Source organism: Schistocerca cancellata, chromosome 3 (assembly GCF_023864275.1).
Source record: "Schistocerca cancellata isolate TAMUIC-IGC-003103 chromosome 3, iqSchCanc2.1, whole genome shotgun sequence".
NCBI classification, from domain to species: Eukaryota; Metazoa; Arthropoda; class Insecta; order Orthoptera; family Acrididae; genus Schistocerca; species Schistocerca cancellata.
Window position 1 is genome coordinate 590,600,477 of NC_064628.1, and position 21,650 is coordinate 590,622,126.

The 21,650-nt window shown below is 43.2% G+C and overlaps 1 protein-coding gene across 1 annotated transcript in view; it reads left to right on the plus strand.

Annotated features, from left to right (window-relative positions):
- LOC126176446 (steroid transmembrane transporter SLC22A24-like) overlaps positions 1–15,963 on the plus strand; it is a 115,654-nt gene extending 99,691 nt beyond the window's left edge. The window contains exon 9 of the mRNA XM_049923602.1: positions 15,910–15,963. Coding sequence (XP_049779559.1) covers positions 15,910–15,963 — 54 coding nt within the window. The remainder of the gene's footprint in view (positions 1–15,909) is intronic.
- The last annotated feature ends 5,687 nt before the right edge of the window (positions 15,964–21,650 follow it).

A 21,650-nucleotide genomic window follows, 5' to 3' on the forward strand; every position in this document is an offset into this window, starting at 1 on the left:
CCCAAACATGCTCAATGGGGGACAGATCCGGAGATCTTGCTGGCCAGGGTAGTTGACTTACACCTTCTAGAGCACATTGGGTGGCACGGGATACATGCGGACTTGCATTGTCCTGTTGGAACAGCAAGTTCCCTTGCCGGTCTAGGAATGGTAGAACGATGGGTTCGATGACGGTTTGGATGTACCGTGCGCTATTCAGTGTCCCCTCGACGATCACCAGTGGTGTACGGCCAGTGTAGGAGATCGCTCCCCACACCATGATGCCGGGTGTTGGCCCTGTGTGCCTCGGTCGTATGCAGTCCTGATTGTGGCACTCACCTGCACGGCGCCAAACACGCATACGACCATCATTGGCACCAAGGCAGAAGCGACTCTCAACGCTGAAGACGACACGTCTCCATTCGTCCCTCCATTCACGCCTGTCGCGACACCACTGGAGGCGGGCTGCACTATGTTGGGGCGTGAGCGGAAGACGGCCTAACGGTGTGCGGGACCGTAGCCCAGCTTCATGGAGACGGTTGCGAATGGTCCTCGCCGATACCCCGGGAGCAACAGTGTCCCTAATTTGCTGGGAAGTGGCGGTGCGGTCCCCTACGGCACTGCGTAGGATCCTACGGTCTTGGCGTGCATCCGTGCGTCGCTGCGGTCCGGTCCCAGGTCGACGGGCACGTGCACCTTCCGCCGACCACTGGCGACAACATCGATGTTCTGTGGAGACCTCACGCCCCACGTGTTGAGCAATTCGGCGGTACGTCCACCCGGCCTCCCGCATGCCCACTATACGCCCTCGCTCAAAGTCCGTCAACTGCACATACGGTTCACGTCCACGCTGTCGCGGCATGCTACCAGTGTTAAAGACTGCGATGGAGCTCCGTATGCCACGGCAAACTGGCTGACACTGACGGCGGCGGTGCACAAATGCTGCGTAGCTAGCGCCATTCGACGGCCAACACCGCGGTTCCTGGTGTGTCCGCTGTGCCGTGCGTGTGATCATTGCTTGTACAGCCCTCTCGCAGTGTCCGGAGCAAGTATGGTGGGTCTGACACACCGGTGTCAATGTGTTCTTTTCTCCATTTCCAGGAGTGTATTAAATACAAAACCTCGGATTCTACCCTTATGTAATTTAGAGATTAGCAGAACATACAGAGTGACAATTATTAAACTATGTGAAATAAAATCGTCGTAGCTTCTGAACGGTATGCGTTAGGGCGCTCAAACTGCATGGTTGGCCGCGTAGTATGATGGGAATTAGTATATGCATGCGCGTGGTTTGGTTTAGCTACGAAGCCCACTTTCATTTGGATGGATTCGTCAGTAAACAAAATTGGCGCATTTGGGGGAATGAGAATCTGCATTTCGCGATCGAGAAGTCTCTTCACACTCAAGGGGTGACTGTGTGATGTTCAGTGTCCAGTCATGGAATAATCGTGAAGGTTATGGAATATGATTTCATCTCCATTATCTAAATAGACCCTGATTTCGACAATATGTTGTTCATGCAAGAACGGAGCTCGACTCCATCGAAGCAGGAGAGTGTTTGATATCCTGGAGGATCACTTTGGGAACCGCATTCTGGTTCCGGGGTACCCAGAGGCCACTGGCGTGGGCCTCGACTGGCCGCCATATTCTCCGAATCTGAACACATGCGGCTCCTTTTTGTGGGGCTATATTAACGACAGCAATAACTCCAAAGCGATTACTGAGTTCAAAACAGCCATTCACGAGGTCATCGACAGAATCGATGTTCCGACACTTTAGCGGGTCATGCAGAATTTCGCTATTCGTCTGCGTCACATAGTCGCCAATGATGGCAGGCATATCGAACATGTCTTAACCTAAATTCGAATACCTGTAGCGACGTTTTCATGTTGAATAAAGTGTGTACGCACCGTAGTTTGTGAATAATTTACGTTTTTTTTCATATAGTTTAATAACTGTGATTCTGGATCTTTGACTTCCTTGGTACCATGCCTTTCTCCGCATTAACAGACGGACACAGTGTTGGCTGATACTGCTTAGTGGCGAGAAATAGCAGACCTGCACACTGAGTGGTTCTTTCAGAAAACGCTCAGTGGGCAAGAGAATGGAATTCAACGCATGTACTGTGAGTGTTTCCCTATCTGCCGAACAGGAACGCGCATATCACTTATTGAAGTACAGAAAGCAGGTGTACTGCTCTCATGATCTGTTCGGTGAGGCGGTGGCCTCTATGCAGATGATGCAGTGGTGCATTTGCAATTGTGCACCTACACAGTCGAAGCAACACGCAGTCCGAACACTCCTAGGGCTGAAATTCCCCAATACAAGACAGAACATGAGTCACGAGTTCTGTTTGCTTACTAGTCAGGAACAGAAATTCGACTCAAGGTTTCTCTCACAAAGAAGCACTTTAATGTGTGACAGACTCCACAGAACGCTAAAGAATTTCAATCGAGTAAACAGTATAACAGCTCTGTCATGGAGAAACAAGTTCACGCTCTCACTGTGTCGAAAGCAACACTTCTTAAAATATAACCACCAGATTCTCCACTGTGGCTCTCGCCAGCAATGTTTCTAGCTCGATGCCTGGAGGGAACCGTCTTTCCCAGCAGAGAACTGCTGTCAATCGCTCCCTGGAGAGAAGTTCCGCTCCCTCCTGGACACACAGGGTCTATGTTTGCGCTGCTGGAGACGAATCCCAGTTATGTTACAAAAATATTACCTCTCAATACATTGTAACAGTGATCTAATATAAATATAAATCTACAAGAATATTAAATAAATCGCAACGAAATCTTGCCGCCTTACAATGAAGATTACATTTTTTTCCGGAACAGTAGTTTGTTCCCCCCCCCCCCCTTCCCTCCCCCGCCTAGAAGCACGGACCTTGCCGTTGGTGGGGAGGCTTGCATTCCTCAGCGATACAGATAGCCGTACCGCAGGTGCAACCACAAGGGAGGGGTATCTGTTGAGAGGCCAGACGGAAGTGTGGTTCCCAAAGAGGGGCAGCAGCCTTTTCAGTAGTTGCAGCAGCAGTCTGGGTGATTGACTGATCTGGCGTTGTAACATCAACAAAACGGCCTCGCTGTGAAGGTACTGCGAATGGCTAAAAGCAAGGGGAAACTACAGCCGTAATACTTCCCGAGGGCATGCAACTCTACTGTATAGTTAAACGATGATGCCAGCCTCTTGGGTAAAATATTCCGGTAGTAAAATAATCTCCTATTCGGATATCCGGGCGGGGACAACTCAGAAGGACGTCGTCATCAGGCGAAACGAAACTGGCCTTCTACTGATCGGAGCGTGGAATGTTAGATCCCTTGATCGGGCAGGTAGGTCAGAAAATTTAAAAAGGGAAATGGATAGATTGAAGCCAGATATAGTGGGAATTAGTGAAGTTCGGTGGTAGGAGGTACAGGACTTCTGGTCAGGTGAATACAGGGTTATAAATTCAAAATCAAATAGGATCAATGCAGGAATATATTTAATAATGAGTAAAAAGAAAACGAACGCGGTTACGCTACTACGGACGGCATAGTGAACGCATTATAGTAGCAAAGATAGACACGAAGCCCACACCCACCGCAGTAGTATAAGTTTATACACCAGCTAGCTCCGCAGATGAGGAGGAGATTGACGAAGTGTATGACGAGATAAAGGAAAGTATTCAGATTGTTAAGGGAGCCGAAAATTTATTAGTCATTGGGAACTGGAATTCGATAGTAGGAAAAGGGAGAGGAAGAAAAGTAGTAGGGAAATATGGATTGGGGTAAAGCAATGAAAGAGGAAGCCGCCTGGTACAATTTTGTACAGAGCATAATTTAATCATAGATAAAACTTCGTTTAAGAGTCATGAGAGAAGGTTGTATGCGTGAAAGAGGCCTTGAGATACCGGAATATTTCAGATTGATTATATAATGGTTAGACAGACATTTAGGAACCAGATTTTAAATTGAATGACATTTCCAGGGGCAGATGTGGACTCTGACAAACAAATTAATGGTTATGAACTGCAGATTAAAACTGAAGAAACTGCAAAAAGGTAAGCATTTAAGGAGATGGGTCCTGGATAAACTGAAAGGACCAGAGGCTGTAGAGGGTTTCAGAGGGAGCATTAGGGAACGATTGACAAGAACAGGGGAAAGGAATACAACAGAAGAAGCTTTGCGGGATTAAACAGTGAAAGCTGAAAGCAGCAGAAGATCATCATCATCATCATCATTTAAGACTGATTATGCCTTTCAGCGTTCAGTCTGGAGCATAGCCCCCCTTATACAGTTCCTCCATGATCCCCTATTCAGTGCTAACATTGGTGCCTCTTCTGATGTTAAACCTATTACTTCAAAATCATTCTTAACCGAATCCAGGTACCTTCTCCTCGGTCTGCCCCGACTCCTCCTACCCTCTACTGCTGAATCCATGAGTCTCTTGGGTAACCTTGCTTCTCCCATGCGTGTAACATGACCCCACCATCTAAGCCTGTTCGCCCTGACTGCTACATCTATAGAGTTCTTCCCAGTTTTTCTTTGATTTCCTCATTGTGGACACCCTCCTGCCATTGTTCCCATCTACTAGTACCTGCATTCATCCTAGCTACTTTCATAGAGGATCAAGTAGGTAAAAAGACGAGGGCTAGTAAAAATCTGTGGGCAACACAAGGGATATTGAATTTAATTGAGGAAATGAGAAAATATGAAAATGCAATAAGTGAAGCAGGCGAAAGGGAATACAAACGTCTAAAAAATGAGACCGACAGGAAGTGCAAAAGGACTAAGCCGGAATGGCTAGAGAAGAAATGTAAGGATGTAGAAGCATATATTACTAGCGGTAAGATATATATTACTTGTAGGAAAATTAAAGAGCTCTTTGGAGAAAAGAGAATCGCATTTATGAATACCAAGAGCTCAGATGGAAAACCAGTCCTAATCAAAAAGGGAAAGCAGAAACGTGGAAGGAGTATATAGAGGGTCTATACAAGGGCGACGTACTTGACGACAATATTATGGAAATGGAAGAGGACGTAGAGGAAATTGAGAAGGGAGACATGATACTGGTTGAAGGATTTGAAAAAGCACTGAAAGACTTAAGTCGAAATAAGGCCCCTGGAGTAGACAACTTACCGTTAAAGCTACTGAAAGCCTTGGGAGGGCCAGCCACGACAAAACTCTTCCATCTCGTGATCAAGACGTATGAGACAGGCAAATATCCTCAGACTTCAAGAAGAATATAACAATCCCAATTCCTAAGAAAGCAGGTGCTGACAGGTGTGAAATTTACCGAACTATCAGTTTAATAAGTGATGGTTGCAAAATAATAACACGAAATTTGTAGAGAAGAATGGAAAAATCGGTAGAAGCCGACCTTAGGGAAGATCAGTTTGGATTCCGGAGAAATGTTGGAACATGCGAGGCAATACTGACCCTACGACTTCTCATAGAAGACGGGTTAAGGAAAGGGAAACCTACGTGTATAGGTTTTGTAGAGTTAGAGAAAGCTTTGACATTGTTGACTAGAATACTATCTTTCAAATTCTAAAGGTGGTAGGGGTATAATACAGGGAGCGAAAGGCTATTCACAATTCCTACAGAAACCAGATGGCAGTGATCGAGGGGCACGAAAGGGAAGCAGTGGCTTAGAAGGGAGCGAGACAGGATTGTAGCCTATCCCCGATGTTATTCAGTCTGTATACTGAGAAATCGGTAAAGAAAACAAAAGAAAAATTTGGAGTAGGAATTAACATCCATGGAGAAGAAATAAAAAGTTTGAGGTTTGCGATGACATTGTAATTCTGTCAGAGACAGCAAAGGACATGAAAGAGCAGTTGAACGGAATGGACAGTATCTTGAAAGAAGAATATAAGATGAACATCAACAAAAGTAGTACTAAAAGAGTTTGACTATTTGGGAAGAAAAATAAGTTATGATGGTCGAAGTAGGGAGTATATAAAATGTAGACTGGCAATAACAAGAAAAGCGTTTCTGAAGAAGAGAAATTTATTAACATCGAGTATAGATTTAAGTGTCAGGAAGTACTTTTTGAAAGTATTTGTATGGAGTGTAGCCATGTATGGAAGTGAAACATGGACGATAAACAATTTAAAAAAGAAGAGATTACAAAATTTTGTCATGTGATGCTACAGAACAATGCTGAATATTAGATTGTATATTTATTCACTCACAAAATAAATTTATTTCCACCCACGTATGATACTCATTTACAGTAGATCTATCTGATCCACTTCATGAATATTTCTGCCTTTTGAGCCATCTTTTGATATTACATAGTGGGGACCAAATATTAGAATTGGGATGATTGGGGAACTATTTTGAAGCTCAGTTCGTACGCTTTCACCATTATAATCGACAGTACATGTGCACATTGTGCTGATGCGATAATACTTTCTTGCATGCTCATTCTAGTCACCTTTGCTTCAACACACTACGCAAATATTTCAACAACATAGCATAATTACGTCTGTCCACTGTTATTCCCTCTTTCAAAAAGCTCAGTAACGATATACAAACTCTTTGAAATAATATATATATGAAATATGGAAAACAATAGCCATCACTTTTTTCCATTGACAGAATAATTTTCCCTTTTTTCAGTCCACTACAGAGTTACAATCCGGCGCTAGAACTCCTTTGGATTAAATTACAGTTTCTCGAAACACGCATTTGTTGTCTGTAGGCAACAAATGCAGCTCCCATCGCCCACTCAAATACCACATTTGCGGAACTGGTACATTCAGAATATTACAATGTGTCCGTAATGGGTGCACACCATTCTAACAGTTTTACGAATGTTAACGAATCGTATGACTTTTCAGAGCATTTCTGCGGAAGAAACTACTTTTCGGCATGTGGACAGGTATATTTGGTGTTCCTACAATCAAGTTTAATTTGTTTGTGCAATAATCAATGACAGGAGTGCTGCTGTAAAGCCCCAAATTAACTCAATCCAGCTGCTATCCAGGTCGATCTCCATTATTTTAAAGAAAAAAATCTTTCTTAAATTTATCCTTTTCAATGAGACGTGTGATGCCGACTCCTTAAGGTAGGCCCTAACAACCAAATGCACGTTGCATTTGTTTAAGATACCGCGTCGTACTGTCCCGTACGTACTTTACATCAGCGGAACAGGCCGTCCAGCGCTAGTAGAGTTTCTAAATGACCTGCGCCGAAATTTGAGTTTGCCACTACACTGTCTTGGGTTAATCGCTGTTTACGATGGTCGTTATTAAGATAATCAACGCTCTGTTGTACCAACGAATTTTATTGAGGAAAATAGGAATACGTTCAGTTATTTAAGGAATCATCGCTCTTAATTTGCCAGTTTCTAATGTAAATATAAGGAAGATCGATGCTGTTAAAGTAAAGATTATAGTGATTGAAATCGGTTGAAATATATATGCGTGATATATATGTGCTTACCGTTTCCATAACTGGGAGGCAATCCTTATATATGCGGCTCTCTCAATTACCGTATGGCAGCCCTAACTGGACAACATAGGACTGAAGATACGATGGCCAGTAGCATATCATGAAATATAAGTAGGCAAAGTCTTGACAGTGATCACTCTTACATTACGTATATCTGAAGACAGTCTGTGTACATGATCTTTGTGTTATTTTCAAAAATGTGTTCTCGCCTGTGAGCGCCACATCTTTACAGATTTTTCAAGTATTTCACTGATCTAGCCATTTTCATGCACAAGACAGCAGTCCACACACAAACGAAATAAATCCCCATAAAGGGCGAGCGTTAAAGTGAGACATCGGCCAACGATAAACAATAAAGGTAACAACTTTTTTTTATTAGAGAATTCGACCAATCATAGACCACTCAGATCCTATGACAAAGGTAGAAACCTTCCCAGAACTTGTTCATGCGTTGGCTGATGGCCTGACTGTTCATTTGACGTCACTCTCCTTGGTTGTGAATTTCGTTGTGGCACAGGAAATTTTGCAGTATTGGTCAGTATCCTGAACTTTCCTTGTTGTGCATAGTGTTTCCTGCGACGTTAAGCTTTCTCAAGTCCTTTCTTGTCTCTTCCAGCCATCCCCCGGTGTTTTTTTTTTTTTATTTGAAAATGAACGTATTCAGTCCGGAACCACGCGGCAGCTACGGACAGCAGGTTCGAATCCTGCCTCAGGCATGGATGTCCTTAGGTTAGTTAGGTTTACGTAGTTCTAAGTCTAGGGGATTGATGGCCTCAGATGTTAAGTCCCATAGTGCTTAGTTATTTGAACCATTTTTTTAAAGGAACTTGAAAATTTTCTTCGTTAGCCTATAGACATTCATTCTTCTTCTTCTTCTTCTTCTTCTTCTTCTTGCGTTACGGCCTTTGTAGGACCACGGGTAGCCCCTTTGTGGACTACTTTTTCCTCTTCTTCTCCCAGAACCTCTTCATTCTTTCTCTTCTTCTCTCCCGCTCGTCTTCCGAGATCTTCAGTTTCCGTTTCTCCTGTTGGCTCCACTGGTGACACTCTAATCTTTTCCTGTATTCCTGTCATTGATCTCCGGCATATTGGTCGGTGTATATTTGTTCCTCCAATTTTCCTTTCCTTCGACCTTGATCTCCAATTCCAACCAGTCCTTCCGAAGTTCAACAACCTACTTGGTTCCTGTCTTTCCCCTTGTCCTCCCTGTTGTTTCCCACACTCTCTTCGTCATTCTGTCCATACTCATCCTAACTACACGTCCAGCAAACCTTGCCCTTTGGAGTTTGATTTCCCCGGATTTTGTTCTCATGTTCCGGTACAATTCTTCTATAGATCTTCGCATCCACCTCTCTCCCGCTCTTTTGGGACCTATTTTTTCTCAGTATTTTCTCTCTTCTTTCTCTAGCTGTTCTTCCCCATTTCTTTCTAGTGTCATCGTCTCAGTAGCGTATAATACTGCATTCCTCACCGTTGCCTTGTAGTGGCTTATCTTTGCCTCTATGGATATATTCTTTTTATTGTATATCTCTCTCGTCATGCAGAAGGCTGACATCTTCTTTATCCTCTCTTTTATTCCCTCCTTGCTCCTGTTCCTTCCTGTTGTAAATTCTCCCAGGTATTTAAATTTGTCCACCATTTGCACAGTGCCTTCCGGTGTTTCCCAGTCTGCAGTGGTATTTAATGTCTTTGTCTTGTTATAGGCGATCCTCAGTCCCACCTTTCTGGCTACCTTACTTAAGTTGTCGAGTTGTGTCTTTGCGTCTTCTTCTGTCTCACTTACTATTGCTATGTCATCTGCAAAGGCTAGGCAGTCCACTTGAGCCCTGTTGTTCTTTTTGTCTCCCACATGTGTCTTCGGTAATCCCATCTCCTCGTTTATTGCTCTCCACTGCTTTATCACTTCGTCCAGTGCTATACTGAACAACAATGGTGACCATCCATCTCCCTGTAACACCAGTCTTGATCTCAAATTCTTCTGACAGTGCTCATCTGAATCTCACCCTTGCTTTTGTGTCTGTCAGAATTTCTTTTATGAGTTCTTGTGTACTTCCATCAAGTCCTCTGTTCTTCAGTATCCTAACTAGAGTCTGTCCGTCGATGGAGTCATATGCCTTTGTGAAATCCACGAAGGTTATTACTGTATTTTTGTTTTTTAAGGCTCTATGTTCTATAAGTTGCTTCAGGATAAATATCTGTTCTATACAACCTCTTCCCTTCCTGAATCCCGCTTGGTAGTCGCCAACTGTACTTTATACCTGTTCTTCTACTTTCCTGAGCAAGTGTTTTGACAGCACCTTGTATCCGACCTCTAGCAGCGATATTCCTCTGTAGTTGTTTGCATCTCTCTTGTCCCCCTTCTTTTGTATGGTACTACAATTGCATTCTTCCATCCTTCTGGCAATTTCTTTGTTCTCCATATCTGGTGAATTATGTTGGTCATGTTGTTTATTGCTTTGTTGCCTCCACACTTTATCATCTCGGCTGCTATACCATCTTCTCCAGTTGCCTTATTATTCTTTAGATCGCTTATGCCATGTGCGACTTCATCCCTGGTTGGAGGGCGTGGCTCTCTCTCTTCTGTGTCAGTCCCCAGTTCCAGCAGTTCTTCAGGTGGTTCACAGTTCAGCAGGTCGTGAAAGTGCTCTGCAAAAATCCGTCAGTTCTCCTTCGCACTGACAGCCAGCTCCCCTTTCTTGTCTCTTATAAACAGTTCTCTACCCTTTTATCCCATCAGACTCTTTCTGAATTTCCCGGAAAAGTGTTTGCTGTTGTTTTTCCTGAAGTTGGTCTCAATCTCGTCCAGTTCCTGCTTCATCTACTGTCTTCTGGTCCATCTTATTGTTCGGGCGCTTCCTTTCTTGCTCCTAAGAAAACTTCCCATTTTTCCGGGCCCTTCTTGCTGTTCCAGTCTCTCCAGGCTTTCCTGCGAGTCTCTACCGCTTCCTCACATTCCTTGTTCCACCACCAGTGCTTCCGTTTGTTTTCTTCCTTTCCCCATAGTTCAGCCTGTTTCGTCATATTTCGCTTCATGTCGTCCCATTCATTGAATGATTCAATTCCTTTCTCATATCTGTATCGATTGTGTCTTAATTTGTCTCTGTCTGCATTTATGTTTTCTGTTGTTCTATTCGTCTGTGGCAGTCTGTCCCTGTTTGGAATCCAAAGGCACTTAACTTCTGTAAGATAGTGGTCCGATTCTATTTTTGTGTTCTTCCTGACCTTTGTGTTCATGATCTCTTTAGCATTTGTCCAGATGATTGCTATGTGGTCAATTTGGAATTCCCCAAGGCGGGTGCATGGGTTTGCCCATGTCTTTTTCTTACACAGTTTGGCCCTTAAGTGTGTTGTCATCAATCTCATTTTGTGTTCTCGACACAGTTCAATTAGTCTTTCTCCATTTTTGTTTGTCCGTTGGTGTGAAGGATACTCGCCCACTACTCCTTTATGTTGCTTCTCTCTTCCAATCTGTGCATTATAATCTCCTACGAGTATCTTCACGTGTCTATATGGTATGTTTTTCAGTGTATCATCTAGCTCTTCCCAGAAACTATCTGCAACTTTCTTGTCTTTCCTGTTCTTGTCATTTGTAGGTGCATGTCCATTTATTATTGTATACTTTTTGTTCCCTGCTTGAAATGTCAGTGTCCGGTCTGACCTGCTCTTCATTTCAGTTATGCCATCGTCGTATCTCTTGTCTAATATGAACCCTGTACCAAAGCATCTAGGTGCATGTCTTTCCTTTCCCACTTTAACTCCTGGTTTCCCCTTCAGTATTATGAAGCCTTCTGACTCTTCGTCAGTGTATCTTGTTTCTTGCATCGCTAATATTCCAATGCTTCTCTCTTTCATCTCATCTATTACCTGTTTAAGTTTACCAGTCTTAATCATTGTCTGTACATTTATGGTTCAAATTCGGAAATTCTTTTTAGTTCTAATCTTCTTTGAGGTTCTTGGGAGCTCCGAATCTTCCCTTATGCACTTTTTGGCAGGTCCCCCAGAATCCGAATGCCTGCTTGCGTCGACCTTAGTCAACGGGGGATTGTACCCCTGGGGTAATCTCGATTCCACAGTGCGATCCATTCCATGAGCTAAAAAGATTTTTTGATGGGACGGCTCATGTCCGTCCAGTTGTACGACTGAAGTTGTTAGCCGCAGAAGATGTGTTCAGGCCGCCTCTGACATGGGGACACAGACGCCTTTGGTAGCCGCCCCTAACATGGAGTACAGCCGCTACATGATATGTTTCATTGGCTCTTCCGCTCTCTCTGACACTGGGAAACGACGTTCCTCTTCCGCCTTCGAGACCGTTAGCCGGTCTTCGCCTGTAACCCTAGGTAGGGGCCCTAACTGGGTGCTACCATCGGGAGACAGATGGTCCCAGGTTTTTTTACGAGGTTGTTACTCCTCCCCCTCCTACTTCCCCATGACTTGCGAGATGGGTCCCCGGGCTTGGGACCGGCAATGGCGGAGATAGACATTCATTCTGTACATCAGAGTAAAACTTTAATCTCCTCTTTCTTATTGTGTCTGTAATTGTTTCTGTGTATCTATGTAGATCTTCATTGCGCCTCTTTGTCCAGTAGTTTTATTTGTTTTTTTTGTGGTTCAAAATGGTTCAAATGGCTCTGAGCACTATGGGACTTAACTTCTGAGGTCATCAGTCCCCTACAACTTAGAAAGACTTAGACCTAACTAACCTAAGGACATCACACACTTCCATGCCCGAGGCAGGATTCGAACCTGCGACCGTAGCGGTCGCGCGGTTCCAGACTGTAGCGCCTAGAACCGCTTGGCCGCCCCGGCCGGCTGTTCTTTTGTAGTCCCAAAATTTTTCTGAGTGATTTCCTTTCTTCCTTTTCCAGTTCTTCTTGTTCACCTTTTTTATTCAGCGTTAGGTTTTCGGATCCGTAAAGAGCTTGCGGTTTAATTACTGTTGCGTAGTTTAATTTTTGCCTGGAATGCTACTGATCTTTTATTATATCGGTATTGGGTGAGTCGGTATGCTAATTCCATTTTCTTCGATCTTTCCTTACTTGTGATGTTATCTAACCCATTTGATTATATCCATTCTTCCAAATACTTGAGCTTATCCACTCTTTTGATGTTTTCATGCTGCGTTTGCATACATTTTTCTCTGTTGCGTTTATGTTCAATTTGATCCGTTTTTTCATATGATATTAGTAATCCCGTTTTAACTGCAGTTTTTTTGAAGTGTTTCTATCATTATCTTTGCATCTGTTTTGTCCTTAGAAATTATTGCATTGCCGTCAGCAAAAGAGAGACATTTCACCACAGATTTTCCTCTTCCTTGTCCTAGATGGATTCATTCCATGTTTTTCTCTTGTAGTTCTTTAACCCACTCTCTCATGATCTTGTCTAAGACCAGATTGAACAGTGTCGGTGAGAGACCATCGCCCTGCCGAACACCTGTGTTAGTTGTGAAGGGTTCAGAAACTCCAACTAGAAATTTAATTTTTGTAGTCTGTGAGTGCCTGTTCGACTAATTGTCTGGTGGTTTTGTCGATACCTGCATCTTCCAGTGTTAGGAATACTGTCTATCTACCTACATAATGGTAAGCATTTTTTGAAATCAATGAATGTAACGACTGTGTTAAGGTTCCGCATTGTCCAGATCCTGAGGATAGTTTTCAAGTTAAAAATTTTGCTGGGCACGATCTATTTTTTCTAAACCCTGCCTGGTAGCCATAGGACTAAGGAAATGCAATCCGAAAACAAAGGAAGTAGGTTACAGTACGCTTGTACTGTGGGGAATTCCCCACCATGTTATAGTTGTGGGTGGAGATTTTAATTTGCCGGATATAGACTGGGAGACTCAAACGTTCATAACGGGTGGCAGGGACAAAGAATCCAGTGAAATTTTTTTAAGTGCTTTATCTGAAAACTACCTTGAGCAGTTAAACAGAGAACCGACTCGTGGCGATAACATATTAGACCTTCAGGTGACAAACAGCCCCGAACTACTTGAAACAGTTAACGCAGAACAGGGAATCAGCGATCATAAAGCTGTTACTGCATCGATGATTCCAGCCATAAATAGAAATATTAAAAAAGGTATGATGATTTTTCTGTTTAGCAAAAGTGACGAAAAGCAGATTACAGAGTACGTGACGGCTCAACCCAAAAGTTTTGTCTCAAGTACAGATAGTGTTGAGGATCAGTGGACAAAGTTCAAAACCATCGTACAATATGCGTTAGATGAGTATCTGCCAAGCAAGATCGTAAGAGATGGAAAACAGCCACCGCGTTACAGCAACCGAGTTAGAAAACTTCTGCGGAAGCAAAGGGAACTTCACAGCAAACATAAACATAGCCAAAGCCTTGCAGACAAACAAAAATTCCGAGAAGCGAAATGTAGTGTGAGGAGGGCTATGCGAGAGGCGTTCAATTAATTCGAAAGTAAAGTTCTATGTACTGACTTGGCAGAAAATCCTAAGAAATTTTGGTCTTATGTCAAAGCGGTAGGTGGATCAAAACAAAATGTCCAGACACTCTGTGACCAAAATGGTACTGAAACAGAGGATGACAGACTAAAGGCCGAAATACTAAATGTCTTTTTCCAAAGCTGTTTCACAAAGGAAGACTGCATTGTAGTTCCCTCTCTAGATTGTCGCACAGATGACAAAATGGTAGATATCGAAATAGACGACAGAGGGATAGAGAAACAATTAAAATCGCTCAAAAGAGGAAAGGCCGCTGGACCGGATGGGATACCAGTTCGATTATACACAGAGTACGCGAAGGAACTTGGCCCCTTCTTGCAGCGGTGTACCGTAGGTGTCTAGAAGAGCGTAGCGTTCCAAAGGATTGGAAAAGGGAACAGATCATCCCCGTTTTCAAGAAGGGACGTCGAACAGATGTGCAGAACTATAGACCTATATCTCTAACGTCGATCAGTTGTAGAATTTTGGAACACGTATTATGTTCGAGTATAATGACTTTTCTGGAGACTAAAAAAACTACTCTGTAGGAATCAGCATGGGTTTCGAAAAGGACGGTCGTGTGAAACCCAGCTCGCGCTATTTGTCCACGAGACTCAGAGGGCCATAGACACGGGTTCACAGGTAGATGCCGTGTTTCTTGACTTCCGCAAGGCGTTCGATACAGTTCCCCACAGTCGTTCAATGAACAAAGTAAGAGCACATGGACTATCAGACCAATTGTGTGATTGGATTGAAGAGTTCCTAGATAACAGAACGCAGCATGTCATTCTCAATGGAGAGAAGTCTTCCGAAGTAAGAGTGATTTCAGGTGTGCCGCAGGGGAGTGTCGTAGGACCGTTGCTGTTCACGATATACATAAATGACCTTGTTGATAACATCGGAAGTTCACTGAGGCTTTTTGTGGATGATGCTGTAGTATATCAAGAGGTTTGTAACAATGGAAAATTGTACTGAAATGCAGGAGGATCTGCAGCGAATAGACGCATGGTGCAGGGAATGGCAATTCAATCTCAATGTAGAAAAGTGTAATGTGCTGCGAATACATAGAAAGATAGATCCCTTATCATTTAGCTACAAAATAGCAGGTCAGCAAGTGGAAGCAGTTAATTCCATAAATTATCTGGGAGTACGCATTAGGAGTGATTTAAAATGGAATGATCAAATAAAGTTAATCGTCGGTAAAGCAGATGCCAGACTGAGATTCATTGGAAGAATCCCAAGGAAATGCAATCCGAAAACAAAGGAAGTAGGTTACAGTACGCTTGTTCGCCCACTGCTTGAATACTGCTCAGCAGTGTGGGGTCCGTACCAGATAGGGTTGATAGAAGAGATAGAGAGGATCCAACGGAGAGCAGCGCGCTTCGTTACAGGAGCATTTAGTAATCGCGAAAGCGTTACGGAGATGATAGACAAACTCCAGTGGAAGACTCTGCAGGAGAGACGCTCAGTAGCTCGGTACGGGCTTTTGTTAAAGTTTCGAGAACATACCTTCACCGTAAAGTAGTATATTGCTCCCTCCTACGTATATCTCGCGAAGAGACCATGAGGATAAAATCAGAGAGATTAGATCCCACACAGAAGCATACCGACAATCCTTCTTTCCACGAACAATACGAGACTGGAATAGAAGGGAGAACAGATAGAGGTACTCAGGGTACCCTCCGCCACACACCGTCAGGTGGCTTGCGGAGTATGGATGTAGATGTAGATGAATTGTGGGTTCTGCTTGATCATCTGTCTTATTCAGTAGGGCTTTGAACACAATTTTGTAGGTGACTGGAAGTAGAGATACTCCTCGGTAATTGTTGGTGTCTGTCATGTATCCTTATTATGTAGCGGATGGATTATGACTTGTTTCCAGTCTTACGGTATTCTTTTTTTTCTGCCAGCAATCTTTAATGAACTCATAAATGGCTACAGTTGCCTGCTTCCTTCCCAGTTTCCACATCTCAATTAATATGTCGTCTTCACCTGGCACTCTGTAACAATGTTTTAAATAGGCTTATTTCCACACTTATGCACAGGTAATTGGCATCAAGTTGAAGAACTGTGGCACAGAAATTGGCAACATGCTGTGAATGTTCAGAGAGGTTACGTCAGCCTTCTTTGGTGCTCATTCTGCCAAAAATTGCACGAATCATTACATTTTTCATTCTCATTCACATAGTGACTTCAGAGATGTTTTACACCACGTACGTAATGAAAAGTCTTGTCCTCCATTCACTCACCGAACTCGTTAAAACATAATTTTGATTGTCACAGTATCAGTAGGGCATATTCGAGAATATTTCCACACGCGCCTCTCCCCCACCCCACCCTTTTCCATTTTTCCACACAAGCGACATTTCAATTACATCCCTCCCCTCTTTCCTTCTCTCTCTCATACATCAAAGGAAGGAAGATTAGAGTTTTACGTACTGTCCACATCGAGGTCATTAGAGAAGGAGCGCAAGGTTGAATTACGAAAGGATGGGGAACTAAATTGGCCGCGCCTTTTTCAAAGGAACCGTCGCGGTATTTGCCTTGAGCTGTTGGAGGAAACTACGGAAAAACCCAAATCTGGATGGCCAGACGAGGATATGAACCGTCGTCCTCCCGAATGCGAGTCCAGTTTGCTAACCACATCTCCATCTCGTTCGGGTTCTCATTCAAAGCAATGAACAAGCTGAAGTTTCATAGAGCTGTCACTTTAAAATGCAGTGTATTCCACACTAACGTTGTCACAATTGTTATCGGCAAAATGTAATTACAAGTATTTGCATAAACTGCGCAACGTTTATTTTTCACAGAAAAGATAAATTTAAATTGACAAATTTCATGTGAAGTGCTGATAAAACAAGTAGTTGTGTCACTTATTTCACGTATCTTCAAGGATACGCGTAAATACACGTGTCGTAAATTTCGACCTCGTGTGACACGTCTGACAAGCACTGTATGATTCCACACTGACAGCAGTGGAGTGTTCATAAATTTCCAAAAAACCCGACTTTTTTGGGCAGACAAAAGTTAAAGCTAATGCCACTCTGTTGTAACTTAAAGGTCCCCATTTGGCACTAGAGTGGTCTACAGTCTTACAAGATCCATATCTGCGTCGGTTGTCTTTTCAGTTCTAGTGATAAGCTTTTGGATGAAATAATTCTGCTGTCAGGACGAGGTCGAGAAAGGGCATTTGTTGTTAGGTGAAACGTAAAATCTTGGTTCTCTGTGTTGTGTGCGAGATCGCGCGACACGTTTTTCTCTCTGTCCGGTGTCAATCTACAGTCGAGCCGGCACAAGAAGAGCCTTGACATTTGCAGTGAGCTGAGCGCGGCAGCTTCGCGCGCCTATCTCAGCCAGTAATGCAATACGATTTTGAAAACGTCTCTATGGCAACGTAGCTGTACAGACGACTATTGTTTTAGCCTGCAGCCAAGAGCGCTACGCAGCTTAAGGTTGACAACGGTGTTGCTTGTTGTCAGGGATATTCTTATACTGACTCGACCATAAATACTGGAGAAAGTCTACTAAAGAAAAGAAACATTTTGTGTGTTTGTACGGATGCGTGTGCTTCATATTTTGAATTTTAACTATCGTATATTGGATGCTGAACATCTACATCTACGTGATTACTCTGCTGTTCACAATAACGTGCCTGAAAGAGGATTCAATGAACCACCTTCAAGCTGTCTCTCTACCGTTCCACTCTCGAACGGCGCGCAGGAGAAACGACCACTTAAATTTTTCTGTGCGAGCCCTGATTTCTCTTATTTTATCGTGATGATCATTTCTCCCTAAGTAGGTGAGTGTCAACAGAATGTTTTTGCAATCGGAGGAGAAAACTGGTGATTGAAATTTCATGAGAAGGTCCCGCAACGAAAAATACCTTTGTTTTAATGATTGCCACTCGAATTCGCGTATCATGTCTGTGGCACTATCTCCCATATTTCGCGATAATACAAAGCGAGCGGTCCTTCTTTGTACTTTTTCGATGTCATCCGTCAGTCCTACCTGATGCGGATCCCACACTGCACAGCAATACTCCAGAATAGGGCGGACAATCATGGTGTAAGCAGTCTCTTTAGTAGACCTGTTGCACCTTCTAAGCGTTCTGCCAAGGAATCGCAGTCTTTGGTTTGCTCTACCCACAACGTTACCTATGTGATCGTTCCACTTTGGGTTATTTGTAATTGTAATCACTACGTATTTAGTTGAATTTACAGCCGTCAGATTTGTGTGACTTATCGCGTAATCGAAATTTAGCGGATTTCTTTTAGTACTCATGTGTATAACTTCACACTTCTCCTTATTCAGGGACAATTGCCACTTTTCGAACCATGCAGATATCTTATCGAAATCATTTTGCAATTTGGTTTGGTCATCTGATGACTTTATAAGACGGTAAATGACAGCGTCATCTGCAAACAATCTAAGGCGGCTACTAAGATTGTCTCCTATATCATTAATATAGATCAGGAACAATAGAGGTCTTACAACACTTTCTTGGGGAACGCCGGAAATTGCTTCTGTTATACTCGATGACTTTCCGTCTATTACTACGAACTGTGATCTTTCTGACAGGAAATGACGAATCCAGTCGCACGACTGAGGCGATATTCCATAGGCACACAGTTTGGTTAGAAGACGCTTGTGAGGAACGGTGTCGAAAGCCTTCTGGAAATCTAAAAATATGGAATCAATGTGACATCCCCTGTCGATAGCACTCATTACTTCATGAATATAAAGAGCGTTGTGTTTTGCAAAAACGATATTTTCTGAATCCGTGCTGACTATGTGTCAATAAATCGTTTTCTTCGAGGTAATACGAAATGTTCGAATACAGTATACGTTCCAAAACCCTACTGCAAATCGACGTTAGTAATATGGGCCTGTAATTCAACGGATTCAGTTTTTGAGTTTGGGTGTGACTTGAACAATTTTCCAGTCTTTAGGTACGGATCTTTCTCTGGGCTAGCAATTGTAAATAATTGTTAAATAAGGAGCTATTGTATCAGCATATTCTGAGAGGAACCTGACTGGTATGCAATCGGGACCAGAAGCCTTGCCTTTATTAAGTGATTTAAGCTACTTTGCGACACCGAGTATAGCTACTTCTACGTTTCTCATCTTGGCGATTGTTCTTGATTGGAATTCTTTGGTGTTGGAGTTTCGGAAAACCGTGTTTAATAACTCTGCTTTAGTGGCACTGTCATCAGTGACTTCCCCGTTGTTATCGCGCAGTGGAGGTATTGATTGCGTCTTGCCACTGGTGTGCTTTATGTATGACCAGAATGTCTTTGGGTTTTCTTCCATATTTCGAGACAGAGTTTCGTTATGGAAATTATTAAAAGCATCTCGCATTGAAGTATGCAGTATATTTCCAAATTATGTAAAACTTGCCAGTCTTGGAGATTTTGCGTTCTTTTAAATTTGAACATTCAGTGTGGGTACTGTGTACATGTGGACCTCAGTGCCTTTTTTTCACATCTTTCATTTTTTGCTCTTGACAGTTGGTTGAGCTGTCGTAGAAAAAGTTTTATGCTTTAAGGTAAATATTTTCTGTAAATATTTTTCATTCTCTAAGTCTAAGTATAGCGGTGTGCTCGAGAAGTAGTCAGCAACTTTTCAGCCAAACATAAGGCCAGCTGGAAATGGTGTCTGAAGGATCCAAATTTTGGAACAAGGGGTTTTCCAGTTCTGGCTCAGAAACCTCATGAAAACCTTTATCAGAACCGCAGATGGGAACTGCTTTTAGTTTAATTCTGGAAAATTACGAAAGGATAGTATGTGTGGAAGTGCATTTTTTTTTGTTTTGTAAGTAGGTCTATAGTGAGTAAAGTTGATGACTTGCTCGACATGTGTTGAGTACTTACACCGCTGATCCAAATTACTATGAGCGCTGTTCACCGCGAGATTTAATGCCAGCTGATGGCACTATGGGCACGTGAAATGAGGGTCACTCCAAAAGATATGCACACTATTTTTGTAAAAATACTGTTTTCATTCCGCATGTGTGAAACTTTTACAGTGTGTAGATACATCCTTACCGCTTGTTTTCAAACTTAGTTCAACCTGTTCCCGTGAGTGGCGCCGTCACAGCATGTCTTCAAGATGGCTGCTACACTTGACGTTCATCAGAAGCAACGTGCTGTCATAGAATTCCTGCGCTGTGAAAACGAGACAGTGGGAAACATCCACAAGAGGTTGAAAAAGGTTTATGGAGATGCTGCTGTCGATCGCAGTACAGTTAGTCGGTGGGCAAGCAGGTTGCGTGATGAAAGCGGGCACGGCAATATTGAGGATTGTCCTCGCAGCGGTAGGCTTCGTTCTGCACACACTCCAGACATTGTGCAGGGAGGTTGGGTTGTTTTGGGGAAGAGACCAAACTACGAGGTCATCGGTCTCATCGGATTAGGGAAGGAAGGGGAATGAAGTCGGCCGTGTCCTTTCAAAGGAACCATCCAGGCGTTTGCCTGGAGCGATTTAGGGAAATCATGGAAAACCTAAATCAGGATGGTCAGACCCGGGATTGAACCGTTTTCCTCCCGAATGTGAGCTCAGTGCACTAACCACTGCGCCACCTCGCTCGGTAATGTGCAGAGAGTTAACGAATTGGTGACTGCTGACAGACACATCACAGTGAACGAATTGTCACGCTATGTTGGGATAGGGGAAGGAAGTGTTGCAGAGTACTGAAAGTGTTGGCGTTAAAAAAGTTTTGTGCCAGGTGGGTTCCCAGGATGTTGACAGTGGCTCACAAAGAAACAAGAAAAACGGTATGCAACGAACTTTTGGAACAGTACGAGAATGGTGGAGATGAATTTCTTGGAAGAATTGTGACAGGTGATGAAACATGGCTCCATCATTTTTCACTAGAGACGAAGAGGCAATCAATGGAGTGGCATCATGCAAATTCACCCAAGAAAAAAAATTCAAAACCACACCTTCTGCTGGAAAAGTTATGGCTACGATGTTTTTCGATTCCGAAGGACTCTTGCTTGTGGACATCGTGCCAAGTGGAACCACCATAAATTCTGATGCGTATGTGACGAGACTGAAGAAACTTCAAGCTCGACTGAGTCGTGTTCGACCACATCGGCAAAAGGAGGATGTTTTGCTGTTGCACGACAATGCACGGTCACATGTCAGTCAAAAAACCATGGAAGCGATCACGAAACTCGGATGGGCAACACTGAAACTCCCGCCTTACAGTCCTGACCTGGCTCCATGTGGCTATCATCTCTTTGGGAAACTGAAAGACTCTCTTCGTGGAACAAGGTTTGTAGATGACGACTCCCTTGTGCACGCTGCCAAACAGTGGCTCCAGGTTGGTCCAGAATTTTACCGTGCGAGTATACAGGCGCTGGTTCCAAGATTTCGTAAGGCAGTTGAGAGGGATGGAAATTATGTGGAGAAATGAAAATATTGTTCCTAAAGGATGTATGTACACACTGTAAAACTTTCAAACATGTAGAATAAAAGATGGATTTAAAAAAAATAATGTGCGTTTCTTTTGGAGTGACCCTCGTACTTAAAAGGAGCAAAGACGAATGGAGTATCATTCTACCAACGATATGGTGCGCAAATGTGGAAATCTGCTAAAATAACCGGCCGTGACAAAGATCACACTGTTTTGTCTCGGCGCCTGGAAATGACCTCATAAACAGCAAAACTGGTTGGTTCTTCATGTTCTGCTGTCCTGAGAATCTATGGACAATGGTTAAAGGTCGGTGAAACCATGAGTAGAGTACAAGATGTTTGACGCACACGGCTCATCACAAAACATGGA